The following is a 16,735-nucleotide window of genomic DNA, read 5'->3' on the forward strand; positions in this document are numbered from 1 at the left end:
TAGGCAAACCGAGTACACAATGAAAGTCTTTGAGACAATTTAGCCTTAACACATTACGGCACATGATACACCCATAGATATGAACACGAAGTAACCGACTGCCTAAATAATCTACCCTGGCCTTACACAGACGTGTCATACCGAAACACATTAATCCATTGAATCTCGAGGACTAATACAAAGATTATCTACGACAGGAGTATCTTTGGCCCTACCGCCATGTCCGAGTATAACGGTACATACACTAATTCGACCTAATAGGGTTTGCTGGATGATACACACCAAAAGTGAAAGCTCCTAATAAGTATCGTAAAAGATTAGCTCTACGCATGCGTGTAGGTAAAAGAAGAATATCCATCTGACAGTTCTGTGGAAGGGGTGTCTGAATTTTGATGCATTTGCGAAGAAGCTGAAACTAATATTGCAGAAGACCATGAGATCCAAGTCGATAGCGAGAAAGCTTCCCCACGGTAAGTTTTTACGATTACCTGGGTGGTCAGTCGCGTGTTTACATCTTAATCAAAGAGCGAAATGTACATGTGTGTGTATTTGTCAAACGGCTTATTTTGATTCGTCCATTTCTTGCTAACGTAAAAGTATTTATACTTTCATTCCTATGCGAATCACCTAATTCTGTAATTATCATGCACGTGATTTTCCGCGACGTTATACAACCCATGATGTAGTGTGTGTTTGACAGTTTATCCAAATGATGAAGTTGTCAATTTCAGCAGTGTTGTTGACATAATTTATCAGAAGTTGCGCCCAGCTTGCATGTATCGTAGATAAGATTCAGACATTGAATGAGATGTTATCTTTTTATAGAACAGTGACCAAGCCCTGTAAGAAGAGACTTTTCTGACAAAACACGTGGATTTAGGCAGTTTGAATAATCACAATTTAATGTTGTAGTCAATTGAAAACTGGACAAAGATGGTCGTTTCAGTCAGAACAGATAACACTTCTGATCGCTAAGCTATTTGATAAGATTTTGAAGGTAAAAACATTATGGGGGTACATCAGATGAAATAGATATATTTTCACAAATTGATTTTCAACTTCAGAGACCAATAATGGAGACAAACAGACATTAATAATTAAAAATATACAGATTTAAAAAAGACACAAAAAATACAAGACTCAACAAAAAGTGATTAAAAAGTAAAAATGTGATGCTTTAAAAAGGGACATAATATACATCACACAGTTATATCTATATAGCATTTGTATACATCACACAGTTATATCTATATACTATTTATATACATCACACAGTTATATCTATATACTATTTATATACATCACACAGTCATATCTATATACTATTTATATACATCACACAGTTATATCTATATAATATTTATATACATCACACAGTTATATCTATATAATATTTATATACATCACACAGTTATATCTATATACTATTTATATACATCACACAGTCATATCTATATAATATTTATATACATCACACAGTTATATCTATATACTATTTATATACATCACACAGTTATATCTATATAATATTTATATACATCACAAAGTCATATCTATATAATATTTATATACATCACAGTCATATCTATATACTATTTATATACACCACACAGTCATATCTATATAATATTTATATACATCACACAGTTATATCTATATAATATTTATATACATCACACAGTTATATCTATATACTATTTATATACATCACACAGTCATATCTATATAATATTTATATACACAGTTATATCTATATAATATGTATATACATCACAAAGTCATATCTATATAATATTTATATACATCACACAGTCATATCTATATACTATTTATATACATCACACAGTCATATCTATATAATATTTATATACATCACAAAGTCATATCTATATAATATTTATATACATCACACAGTCATATCTATATAATATTTATATACATCACACAGTCATATCTATATAATATTTATATATATCACACAGTTATATCTATATAATATTTATATACACAGTTATATCTATATAATATTTATATACATCACACAGTTATATCTATATACTATTTATATACATCACAGTTATATCTATATAATATTTATATACATCACACAGTTATATCTATATAATATTTATATACATCACAGTTATATCTATATAATATTTATATACATCACAGTTATATCTATATAATATTTATATACATCACACAGTTATATCTATATAATATTTATATTCACCACAGTTATATCTATATAACATTTATATACACCACAGTTATATCTATATAATATTTATATACATCACACAGTTATATCTATATAATATTTATATACATCACAGTTATATCTATATAATATTTATATACATCACACAGTCATATCTATATACTATTTATATACATCACACAGTTATATCTATATAATATTTATATACATCACACAGTTATATCTATATAATATTTATATACACCACAGTTATATCTATATAACATTTATATACATCACACAGTTATATCTATATAATATTTATATACATCACACAGTTATATCTATATACTATTTATATACATCACACAGTCATATCTATATAATATTTATATACATCACACAGTCATATCTATATAATATTTATATACATCACACAGTCATATCTATATAATATTTATATACATCACACAGTCATATCTATATAACATTTATATACATCACACAGTTATATCTATATAATATTTATATACATCACACAGTCATATCTTTATAATATTTATATACATCACACAGTCATATCTATATAATATTTATATACATCACACAGTTATATCTATATAATATTTATATACATCACACAGTCATATCTATATACTATTTATATACATCACACAGTCATATCTATATAATATTTATATACATCACACAGGCATATCTATATAATATTTATATACATCACACAGTCATATCTATATAATATTTATATACATCACACAGTCATATCTATATACTATTTATATACATCACACAGTCATATCTATATAACATTTATATACACCACACAGTTATATTTATATAATATTTATATACATCACACAGTAATGTTATATAACATTTATATACACCACACAGTGATATTTATTTAATATCTATATACAACACATAGTAATATCTATATAACATTTGTATACACCACACAGTAATATTATATAACATTTATATACACCACACAGTTATATTTATATAACATTTGTATACACCACACAGTGATATTTATATAATATCTATATACACCACACAGTAATATTTATATAACATTTATATACACCACACAGTGATATTTATTTAATATCTATATACAACACACAGTAATATTATATAACATTTGTATACACCACACAGTAATATTATATAACATTTATATACACCACACAGTAATATTTATATAATATCTATATACACCACACAGTAATATTATATAACATTTGTATACACCACACAGTAATATTTATATAATATCTATATACACCACACAGTAATATTATATAACATTTGTATACACCACACAGTAATATTTATATAATATCTATATACACCACACAGTAATATTATATCATATTTATATACACCACACAGTAATATTATATAACATTTATATACACCACACAGTAATATTATGTAACATTTGTATACACCACACAGTAATATTATATCATATTTATATACACCACACAGTAATATATATATAATATCTATATACACCACACAGTAATATCTATATAATATTTATATACATCACACAGTAATATTTATATAACATTTATATACACCACACAGTAATATTATATAACATTTATATACACCACACAGTGATATTTATATAACATTTATATACACCACACAGTAATATTATATAACATTTATATACACCACACAGTAATATTATATAACATTTATATACACCACACAGTAATATTATATCATATTTATATACACCACACAGTAATATCTATATAACATTTATGTACACCACACAGTCACATTAATATAACAATTATTTACACCGTATAATAATATGCATATAACATTTATATACACCATACAAAATTATATCAAATTAGTATATATCACACAGTAATATTTATATGGTATTAAAATGCACCATAGAGTAGTATTGATATACCATATATTTACACCATATAGTAATATCTGTGTTTCGAGGATGATGTTGTTGCATATGTACTGTGTGTTACCAGGGTGATATAGTTATGTATGTACTGTGTGTTACCAGGGTGATATAGTTATGTATGTACTGTGTGTTACCAGGGTGATATAGTTATGTATGTACTGTGTGTTACCAGGGTGATATAGTTATGTATATACTGTGTGTTACCAGGGTGATATAGTTATGTATGTACTGTGTGTTACCAGGGTGATATAGTTATGTATGTACTGTGTGTTACCAGGGTGATATAGCTATGTATGTACTGTGTGTTACCAGGGTGATATAGTTATGTATGTACTGTGTGTTACCAGGGTGATATAGTTATGTATGAACTGTGTGTTACCAGGTCGATATAGTTATGTATATACTGTGTGTTACCAGGGTGATATAGTTATGTATGTACTGTGTGTTACCAGGGTGATATAGTTATGTACGTACTGTGTGTTACCAGGGTGATATAGTTATGTATGTACTGTGTGTTACCAGGGTGATATAATTATGTATGAACTGTGTGTTACCAGGTCGATATAGTTATGTATGTACTGTGTGTTACCAGGGTGATGTAGTTATGTACTGTGTGTTACCAAGGTGATATAGTTATGTACTGTGTGTAACCAGGGTGATATAGTTATGTACGTACTGTGTGTTACCAGGTCGATATAGTTATGTATATACTGTGTGTTACCAGGGTGATATAGTTATGTATGTACTGTGTGTTACCAGGGTGATATAGTTATGTACGTACTGTGTGTTACCAGGGTGATATAGTTATGTATGTACTGTGTGTTACCAGGGTGATATAGTTATGTATGTACTGTGTGTTACCAGGGTGATATAGTTATGTATGTACTGTGTGATACCAGGGTGATATAGTTATGTATGTACTGTGTGTTACCAGGATGATATAGTTATGTATGTACTGTGTGTTACCAGGGTGATATAGTTATGTACTGTGTGTTACCAGGGTGATATAGTTATGTATGTACTGTGTGTTACCAGGGTGATATAGTTATGTATGTACTGTGTGTTACCAGGGTGATATAGTTATGTATTTACTGTGTGTTACTAGGGTGATCTAAGTTATGTATGTACTGTGGTGTTACAGGGTGATATAGTTATGTATGTACTGTGTTACCAGGGTGATATAGTTATGTATGTACTGTGTGTTACCAGGGTGATATAGTTATGTACTGTATGTTACCAGGGTGATATAGTTATGTATGTACTGTGTGTCACCAGGGTGATATAGTTATGTATGTACTGTGTGTTACCAGGGTGATATAGTTATGTATGTACTGTGTGTTACCAGGGTGATATAGTTATGTATGTACTGTGTGTTACCAGGGTGATATAGTTATGTATGCATTGTGTGTTACCAGGGTGATATAGTTATGTATGTACTGTGTGTTACCAGGGTGATATGGTTATGTATGTACTGTGTGTTACCAGGGTGATATAGTTATGTATATACTGTGTGTTACCAGGGTGATATAGTTATGTATGTACTGTGTGTTACCAGGGTGATATAGTTATGTATGTACTGTGTGTTACCAGGGTGATATAGTTGTGTATGTACTGTGTGTTACCAGGGTGATATAGTTGTGTATGTACTGTGTGTTACCAGGGTGATATAGTTATGTATGTACTGTGTGTTACCAGGGTGATATAGTTATGTATGTACTGTGTGTTACCAGGGTGATATAGTTATGTATGTACTGTGTGTTACCAGGGTGATATAGTTATGTATGTACTGTGTGTTACCAGGGTGATATAGTTATGTATGTACTGTGTTACCAGGGTGATATAGTTATGTATGTACTGTGTGTTACCAGGGTGATATAGTTATGTATGTACTGTGTGTTACCAGGGTGATATAGTTATGTATGTACTGTGTGTTACCAGGGTGATATAGTTATGTATGTACTGTGTGTTACCAGGGTGATATAGTTATGTATGTACTGTGTGTTACCAGGGTGATATAGTTATGTATGTACTGTGTTACCAGGGTGATATAGTTATGTATGTACTGTGTGTAGACAGGGTGATATAGTTATGTATGTACTGTGTTTACTATACTACCAAGGATATGGTGATGTTTCACTCATTAGTTGTGACAATTAATTTTAGTATTGCATGTTCAATGTCACCTTTCCCAAGAAAGATAAAGGTATGATTTACATGATATTTCACACATGAGTGAACATCTTAGTCATGTGACTTATTAACTGTATGTAGACCTTGCCCCTGTACATACTCACTTGGACATTAGATACATATTGATGAAATTTGAGATTTTTATGGATCAGAGACCTTATTGATGTTAATGTTTCCTAGGCCTTTTTGGGTGTTGGTTGTCTGAGATTAATATCATACATAGATGTCTTTTAGATATCAAATTCATAGGTGAAAATACTTATATTGATTCCAGTCATCAGTATAGGTACATTAATGAAGTGATGACTAGACCAAATTAGTATGCAGTAACTCCTCAGATACCTTCCATTCTTTTTTTCATAAATTCTCCTCTTTCTCCATCATTTATGTCTCTATTTATCCTTTTCCTTCTTCATTTTGTCATCTTCATGCCTTTCTGCTCATATCTTCTCCATGAAATAATGTTTTCCCTTCCTTTTTCTTTTTTCTTTTGGCTCATCCATTATTTTCCTCTGCCAATTTTCACCTTCATGCCTATTACGATCTATATTTCTTTTTGTCTGTCTCTGTCTCTCTTATCTCCATTCCTTTATTCATTTTCTCTCTTTCAGTCTCTGTTAATTTCTGTGTCCATTTTCTTTCTTTATCTCGCTCTCCATTTCCCCTCCAATTTTTCTGTTTCTTTCTCCTTTTTTCTCTCAATCTGTTCTATTCCTTCTTTCTATTTTTTCTCTATGTATTCTTCTCTTTCTATCTCTCCATTCCTCTCCATTTTTCTGTCTCTCAATTCCTTTCACTGTTTTTCTTTGTCTCTCCCTCTCCATTATTCTCTCTGTTTCCATTCCTTTTTCTATTTTTCTGTTTCTCTTGTGATCTCTCTCCATTCCTTCTTTCTCCATTTTTGCCTCTTGATCCTTCTCTTTTTCTGTCAATTCCTTTCTCCATTTCCTTGTTTCTCTCTCAATCCATTCCTTTCTCTATTTTTCCCTGTTTCTCTCTACCCATTCCTTTTTCCATTTGTCTGTTCCTATCTCTCAATTCCAATCTCTATTTTTTGCTGTTTCTCTCTTTCCATTCCCAACTCCATTTTTTCGGTTTCTCTCTCTCTCTCCATTCTTTTCTTCATTTTTTTTGTTCATCTCTCACTATTAATTTTTACATTTTTTTCTGTTTCTCTCTGTTCTTTCTTTACTCCATTTTTCTCTGTTTTGCTCTCTTCATTTCTTTCTCCTTTTTTCTGTTTTTCTCTCCATTTTTATCTCCATTTTCCCTGTGTCTCTCTCTACATTCTTTTCTCCATTTTTCTCTCTTGATTTCTTTCTCCATTTTATTTTGTTTCTCTCTCTCCATTCCTTACTCCATTTTTCTCTGTTTATCCCTCCATTTTTTCTCCATTTTTCTCTGTATCTCTATCTCATCATTTCTTTGTCCATAGTCCTCTCTCCCTTTCCCTCCATTTTCCCACTCTGTCCATCACTGCCATTCTCCCTCTATCCAATACCTCTTACTTGTATTTGGAATGAACAGTTCTGTGACATATTCTACCATTTTAGGGCCTACGTTTTTAGTGGGAGGTGACATGTGAGATAGGAAACAGGAAAAGAAAATGGTGATGGAGGTCAACCTAATTGTGGTGTTGAGTGGACAACTGTCTTAATTGCATTCATCTGTGTGACATGTTGGTGTTGGGACAGAAGACATTCTAGTATTACAAGAGAAGGAGGAACACCTCTTCCAGGATGTTTCTCCTCTGACACTAGCTTTTACTTGTTGTAATTAATACTCCTGGGAAAGTTTGTACACATTTGTCAGTACTCTGAGTGCAGTGTGACCAGTAACAATATCTATTGTGTTATTTGGTGCATCTAACTTATTTGTCAGATTATAATAGACTGAAGTATTTAATCATTTCCCTCTTCCTCTAAAATATGTTTTTATTTATTCAAAGCGATTATATTACCAGAATTAATTGTGAATGTTTAAATCATGCATCTTTCAAATGGTGAGAGAAAGAATCAATAATTAGGGATGAATTATTAATTATCTCTGGAGTCAGAGCTGTTTTGACTCATTATTTGACTCAATATTTGTCTTAAAATTGAGGCAATGATTTACTCTGCATGTTAAACCACGTACTTGACTCAATGCTTGAGCGATTATTTGTCTAATAGTGTTTGACTCAGTAAAATTAATAATGATAGTATTGGTCAATAATTATTTCTCTTCAATGGTGTAATTTGATGAGAATGGAAAACTAGTCAATGCTTGTTTGACTCATTGGATGACTCGATATTTGACTCAGCCATAAGACAATGATTTACTCAATGTAACTTAATACTTGACTCATTGCTTGACCCTGTATTAAGCTTGATAGTTGATCCAGTGTTTTTATCTCATCATTTACCTGGTGTTTAACACAATAATTTGCCCAGTATTTGACTCAATGACTGATCTTGTAGTTAACTCAATGATTGACTCAGTGTTTGACTCAGCAATTTACCTGGTGTTTAACTCAGTGATTGGCTCTGTGCTTGACTCGATAACTGATCTTGTATTTAACTAAATGATTAACCCAGTTAATTATCTGTTGTTTAACTCAATGATTCACCCAGTATTTGACTCAATAACTGATCTTGTATTTAACTCAATGATTGACTCAGTGATTTTCTGGTGTTTATAACTCAGTGATTGGCTCTGTAATTGACTCAATATATAACTGATCCGGTATTTGACACAATGATTGACCTGGTGTTTGACTCAGTGATTCACCCAGTATTTGACTCAATAACTGATCAAGTATTTAACTCAATGATTGACCTGGTATTTGACTCAGCAATTTACGTGGTATTTAACTCAATGATTAGCTCTGTTTGACTCAATAACTGATCAAGTATTTAACTCAGTGATTGGCCCACTGTTTGAGTCAAACTCTATAAACCAATTAATAGTGGATATAATATGTTCATTGTCATGTAGCTAGCATATTGTCATGTAGGAACTTTATACATCTCTGAATCTACCTCCACCGTATGACAGATATATGTAGCTGTGTATAATCATAAGGGTGTATTTGTGAACATCTATAAATTGATTACTTGTAAGATATTGATTGATACAATGTATTTTTAACTCAATGAAGATTTATAAAAAGATTTATACTGTGTATAGTAATTAATGATTCAATGATTTGTTCAGTGTAAAATCATTGAATCTTTTAAGCCAGTTAGATATTTATTAATTCAGTTTTCACTAGCTTTATCATGGAGTCAAGGAATTGACAAAAACATGACAGTTAAGAGAGACTGTATTGAGATGCTGATACACAAGGGATATGTTTTAGGGGCTATGAGATCAGAACCTGTCAAAATTGAATAAAATATTGACCCTTACAAAAATTACCCTTCAGTGATAAAAAGCCTTAATTTGCATGGGACAGGATTTATTTTTAAGGTTTTGTACAGAAGTCTTGTTATATTTGATTAGCTCTCATACTAGATACTGCAAAAGCCTCTACAAAACACGTGATTCTAAGGAAGGTCGGATTCTTGAAACGATTAATTTGGGATAAGATCTACCATGCTTATTTTCAACTAAGGGGATTATAGCTATCTTAATACATCTATCAGTGTACAAAGTGGGTACTTTAAAAATACACATATTTTGTGTTCTTTGTGAGGGTGTTCTTAGCTGGGTCATTTCTAAAGTCAAGAGGCCTAGTTAGTACAGGACATTGGAGAGGATTACAATGAATAGCTGACAATTAGTGATAATAAATTATCTTGAATTTATCAACAGATTTTGAGAGGGTTATTTATAGTTCTGTAATTGTTTACATGGAAAGGCTAAAGAATATATTAGAATAGATAAATTTTTGATACCATTTTTCCATTGTATTGACAAAATTATAAGGAAGGGGTGGATTAAAAGTTGTGGTGTGAATTTGGTTGGATATGATTGACACTTTGTATAATGAAATGTGATCATTTTAACAATGAAAGAACATAAGATTATCTCTTTGATGTAGTTACCCATAATATTGAAGGGAAATTGAAAAGGCTCTATATATTATTATAATATCACATTAATATTCATCTAAATTCCCACAGATAGTATACTGCCCCTATACCTCCCTGTAGTATAGCCCTGCCCCTGGTTCCCTACTCACTCACTCATTATCTACCTCCGAGGAGTTGACCATCATTATCAGACAGAAACTGGTGTACTTGGTCTTTTGATTTTACTTTTTATCAAGGGTTTCTGTGTACATTTATATACAGGTGGCAGAATGGCAGATATTGCTTGTAATGGTGGCAGTATAACAAGGTTTAAGTTAACATTACGTGGCAGTAAAGCAAGGTTTTAGTTTATGGTGGCAGTATAACAAGGTTATAGTTGATGGTGGTTATATATAACAAGGTTTTCAAATGGTGGCAGTATAACAAGGTTTAAGTTAACAGTATGTGGCAGTATAACAAGGTTTAAGTTAACAGTACGTGGCAGTATAACAAGGTTATGTGGCAGTATAACAAGGTTTAAGTTAACAGTACGTGGCAGTATAACAAGGTTAAAGTTAACAGTACGTGGCAGTATAACAAGGTTTTATTCATGATTTTTTTGTTTTGTTTTTGAGATTGAATTTGAGATGTAAATCTTTACTGTTAGTTGCAATTTGTTTTTAATTTGAGGTTTAAACTTTAAATTTGTGTTATTTTAACTTTTCAATTTGAGGCCAAACTTTGTGTGTTGAGGCGCAAACTTTTATTTGACAGAAAGATAACCTGGGGAATATCAGGTCTTTAAAAGTACTGTATGGAGAAATGCCACAGAAAGAGATTACTAATAATGTGTCTTCTGTCAATGCCTTACATTCTGTCTGGGCAGTTTCTGTTGACCTACCGAAAACATTCTATCTGGTCAAGTTTCTCCTTTTGTACCGGTCATTCCATTTTAATTGTCCAGAGATTAGGGCAGATTACATCTGTGAAGGCCAAGGAGATGTTCACTTGGCCATCTCCACTGGACACTAATGTCCAGCCTTTTATCTGACCATTAGCCACAAACCAATATTGTTAGACTGTATTGTGTCATCTTTAAAATGTCAGACTTCTTCAGTATTGGACATAATGGCAGGATTATTCTGGACATTACCTTGACCACCTCTGCTGTTTGGAGAAGGAATGACATATGGACAGCGGTCACAGACACAGGACAATTCACTAGTGGATTGCCAATTACCAAAACACTATCTCCAGTTGCTTATTTATTTAGCCTGTGTCAATAGTATATTGGCTGTGTTTGTTCTGAGACTGCCTTGTCCCCGTTTTATCTTGGTGTCATTCTGGTGACGCGTTGAGTAGTGTTCAACCTGTATCAATAAAATCACAGATTACTCTCTTTTCTTTCAATGTTCATGTTGTCACTTGCATAAAATGCAATGTTTATTGAGGAATGCCAGTTTTAAGATCAAAGATAGAATTTTAAACTGATTTTTAAAAGAAAGAAGCATTTTTTAAAAATGTTTCCACATTAATTAATTTTGTTGAGAATTTTTGAATCGAAAATGTTCAGTATATGTATCATAAAACACATCTTTAAATACTAAAGCATCAATTTGAAGCCATTTTTATACTAAAGAGTGTAAGTTTAAATTTCAAATTTTTTTTCATTATTGTAAAAATCAAAAAATTAAATATAACAGCCTCTAAATATATTATGTGTTTTTAATTTTCTTTTGTTTTCTTATTTAATTTAATTTTCTCTTGTTTTCTTATCTTAGTGCTCTAAATATATGAATTTTCCTCATAAGTAAGACTGATGATGAAGAATTCCGATGACATTACACCAGACTAAACACTCACCTTTCCTTTGTCCTAACATGGAGAGATACAAGTGCAGATATTTAAAATTTCTTTAGTCTGAGTTATCGTTGTGCACCAATGTGATCTGTTAATGAATACATCATTTGTATATATATCCTGGTACGCCACTGTACAGTGAAGGGAGGGACCCCCTGTATCTCCACGGACCCCAATTAGCCCCTCCGACTGTCCCTATAACCATGTGTCAGTGATATCAGACAGGTGATCGAGGGCTGAACAATTGGTGCAAAAAGGAGACACACTGGTGTTCATTTGTAATTGAGTTCAGAATTCAAAAATGTCTATATAAGATGATAAGGGCATAAATGGCCATTTTAAGGAGTTCAGGGACACAAAATTACCATTATAAGGAGATGGGGCACAAAATTACCATTATAAGGAGATAGGGTACAAAATTACCATCATAAGGAGATAGGGCACAAAATTACCATCATAAGGAGATAGGGCACAAAATTACCATCATAAGGAGATAGGGCACAAAATTACCATCATAAGGAGATAGGGTACAAAACTAACATTTTAAGGAGAAAGGGCACAAAATTACCATCATAAGGAGATAGGGCACAAAATTACCATCATAAGGAGATAGGGTACAAAATTACCATCATAAGGAGATAGGCACAAAACTACCATCATAAGGCGATAGGGCACAAAATTACCATCATAAGGAGATAGGGCACAAAACTAACATTTTAAGGTGAAAGGGCACAAAATTACAATTATATCAGTAGATATGCTATATATGGAATAAGGCTCACAAAACTGTTGTTATAAAGGAATTATGGTCAAATAACTGCCGTGATGATGAAGATAACAACAGAAAACTGTCGTTATAAGGAATTATGGACACATTACTGCCGTGACGATGAAGATAACAACAGAAAACTGTCGTTATAAGGAATTATGGTCACATAACTGCCGTGACGATGAAGATAACAACAGAAAACTGTCGTTATAAGGAGTTAAGGGACACAAAACTCAGTCTTTATAAGGAGATAAATAGGGACACAAAATTGTCGTTGTATGAAGTTACGGACACATTAAGGCAGTTACAATGAAGAAAACTGTTGTTATAAGGGAGGTAGGCACAACACTGTCTATATAAAGAATAACATACAGACACAAAACTGTCTTTTTAAGGGGGGTCATTATAGGAAAAGGCACACATTTAACTGATGTCATTAAGGGGCTTTGACAACAATGGACTGTCATTATAATGGAGGTTTGTAGACTGGACCAGTGAGCAGACTGGGAGAGGAGAGGGGGAGAAGGGGGGGGGGGGGGAGGGGGGGAAAGGGGGGGGGCATGGAATTGGAGGTGGGGAGGGGGAGGAGAAGTGGGGGAGAAGGAGGGAGGGCATGGAATTGGGGGTGTGGAGGGGGAGGAGAAGGGGGGGAGAAGGAGGGAGGGCATGGAATTGGGGGTGTGGAGGGGGAGGAGAAGGGGGGCATGGAATTGGGGGTGGGGAGGGGGACAGAATGACTTATTGGGGACCAGACAGACCAATCTGTTTTAATTGGGAGTTGACATTTCTGACATTCCTGATGTAATGAAGTCCTGTCTCTTGTCTCCTAATATACATGTATGACTAAATCCTATCAAAGGTAATTCAAGGTCAGTGGCCTGCCATTTTTTACCCCCTCTTGTTCCCCCTCCTTCCAGGGATTGATACATTCCAACAACAGATGCGTATCTCAACTGCATTGCATCTGATATTTGTTATAATAACAATTTCACTTTAAAGAGCATATTTTGTTAAAGATATTGAATGATATTGTGAGGGATGTGGGTGAGAAAGTTTGACGGTGTCCTGTGTATGTGAAAGTAAGGAAGTAAGGAGGGACAGCTACTGACAGGTACTCTGAAAGGATAATATATGTAAATGGACATTGTCAGGGAGGAGGACGATGAGTTATGGTCTGATTTATAACTTACCTTTAAATCTGTGTGAATATTCCAGTTATTATGTAATACAGCTAATTCAGGGCGCACACAAACCTTTATTTTTAAAAAAATCATAAAAATTGAAAATATTTTCATCCTGTTTGAAATGGTAACTTTGCCCTTCTCAAGCTTCAACAAAAAATAACAATTTTAAACAATGCTGACATTTTAAATTGTGTTTTAAGCAGTTGATTTATATCAGGATAGAGATATTCTAGATTCTCCACATAATTAACTTTTATCTGGTACAGACATTTAGCTTAAAGGTTGGTCACTGCTGTTACAAGTGTTATCGCAATATCTTATCCACTTTCAATTCATTGCTTCTAATTCTTTGTAAACAATTCTTTCTTTTAATTATCTTATGACTTTTTTTTTGTAAATCGGGCCACAATATTTACCAACCAATCCTGAAAGTAGTATGAACCTTTCTTGTATCATTCACTCACTGGAGCAAGGGATGCTTGATATACCCATCTTGGAAATGTAAAAGAGGAGGAAAAATGCAAAAACCAGCTTGGGTCTCAAACCCAGGACCTCCGAATTCTAGACGGATGATTTAACCATTTGAGCTACGTGGCCACCAGTTCTCAGCTCAGACCAATTCCGTTACATTCCTCCCTCTTTCAGCAAAGTCATTGACCCGAAGATGCACACAAGACCCTATACCATCTCTGTGGGTACTTAGTTGAGTGTTAAATGTAAGGGGAGGGGGGGAAATACAATGGTCCGAACAGGACTCGAACTAATGGTTTCTTCACTGTCCTTGTAAGTATGTACTAATGCCAAATGCTGTCAGCACTCTAGTAGATTCATTAACTTGAGGAAATTACTCAAACTTCACACAATAATAAAATGACCACAATATCTCTCTGACAAGTTTCAGTCTCAGGGTTTTTGGGTCAAGGTCAAGGTCAAGGTCACTGTTACTATTTTTAGTGGGGTTGGTAGCAATACCCAGTATGCTTGTTAAGATTTACTCGTTAACTAGCAGAACCTGGTGTTAACAAAAAGGATTTCAATGGATCTTTAAGGAGCTTGCAAATTTGGAAATAACCAGCAAATATAAGAAGATATTTGATGTAACAATAGGTTGCAGTCCCTTTGAAGGAATTGACAAAAGTAGTTAGTGTTTAAAAGGATCAGGGTGTGGTTAGGGCGGGAAAGGGTGTTTGAGAGGACCCCTCAAACCCTAGCTTTACATCCAAGCTAGCGGTGACAGTGAGCCGCTAAGTGGTAACATCCTTGAGGTCTGTTAGATTTTTAAGCTCGGCCTTACACCTCGAATTAACACATGAATTGTTTATAGCCTCACTTAATGTCCTTGACCTTTGACCTTTATTTATGTAGATATATTGTGTTGTTGTGAGGTACTACTAGCTATATCTCCCATACAGTAGTCGAACAGGAAGGCATACTCAGGGTCACTTCTGGTCTTGAGATACGAATCGTGGCCTTAAAATGAAAGTGACATCAATGACTAGATCCGGTCGGAGTGCAACTCAGCCGAATAATATGATGGGTTAGGCCAGATGTAAAGGGGGATAACTCTGAGCTTACATTGTGTGATGTCTGTGCCTCCAGATAACGGTGACATAACATAGTTATCATCTTTTTGTGGTTTTTATTTGCCTTATGAAGAAAACTCTAGCGTAGCTGTCAGCAGGATATAGCTGCTTTAATGTGGCTGAAGTGTGTATATTAGCGAGGTATTGTTGTAATTTAAAGACGCTCACACCAGAAATATGTATATATAATGTTAGTCATATATTATGTACATTACTGTCAATTTCAAACTGTTACGTAGGTTTCAGATTGTTTGTTTCATACAAATGCGTATTTAGTTGATTTGTTTACGTCACTATCGTAAACACTGTGACATTATTAACCATGTTTTTTGTTTCAATGTCAGCAAACATAAGATGAATACATTTACATTACATTATGTAGATATGTTTTGCTGATCTCAGCAAGTTTTATTTCTTCAAAATAGGACTAAAATTAAAAACATGAAATATGTACAGAAACCTTAATTAATAATCATAAATAATAAAAAAGAACATAGAATAGTCTCAATGTTTATAGAAATACAAAATGTATATTTACTGAGGGATCTATGATATTTGGGTGAGAAAATATATGTTACTAAAGGATCTGATCAAGTAACAAGGATTGTCTAGTATCAGGTACTGAGAGGGAAATTATCCTTTGTACAAGTCCTAAGATAGTTATCTGTGTACAAGTCCTAAGACAGTTATCTGTGTACAAGTCCTAAGATAGTTATCTGTGTACAAGTCCTAAGACAGTTATCTGTGTACAAGTCCTAAGATAGTTATCTGTGTACAAGTCCTAAGACAGTTATCTGTGTACAAGTCCTAAGATAGTTATCTGTGTACAGGTCCTAAGATAGTTATCTGTGTACAAGTCCTAAGACAGTTATCTGTGTACAAGTCCTAAGATAGTTATCTGTGTACAAGTCCTAAGACAGTTATCTGTGTACAAGTCCTAAGATAGTTATCTGTGTACAGGTCCTAAGATAGTTATCTG

General features: G+C 33.1%; 1 protein-coding gene across 1 annotated transcript in view; it reads left to right on the forward strand.

Moving 5' to 3' along the window:
- Positions 1 to 249: 249 nt before the first annotated feature.
- The window catches only part of LOC117344918 (histone-lysine N-methyltransferase PRDM16-like), a 139,887-nt gene continuing 123,401 nt past the window's right edge, over positions 250 to 16,735 (forward strand). The window contains exon 1 of the mRNA XM_033907802.1: positions 250 to 470. Coding sequence (XP_033763693.1) covers positions 434 to 470 — 37 coding nt within the window. The 5' untranslated portion in view covers positions 250 to 433. The remainder of the gene's footprint in view (positions 471 to 16,735) is intronic.

Source organism: Pecten maximus, chromosome 16 (genome assembly GCF_902652985.1).
Source record: "Pecten maximus chromosome 16, xPecMax1.1, whole genome shotgun sequence".
Lineage (NCBI taxonomy): Eukaryota > Metazoa > Mollusca > Bivalvia > Pectinida > Pectinidae > Pecten > Pecten maximus.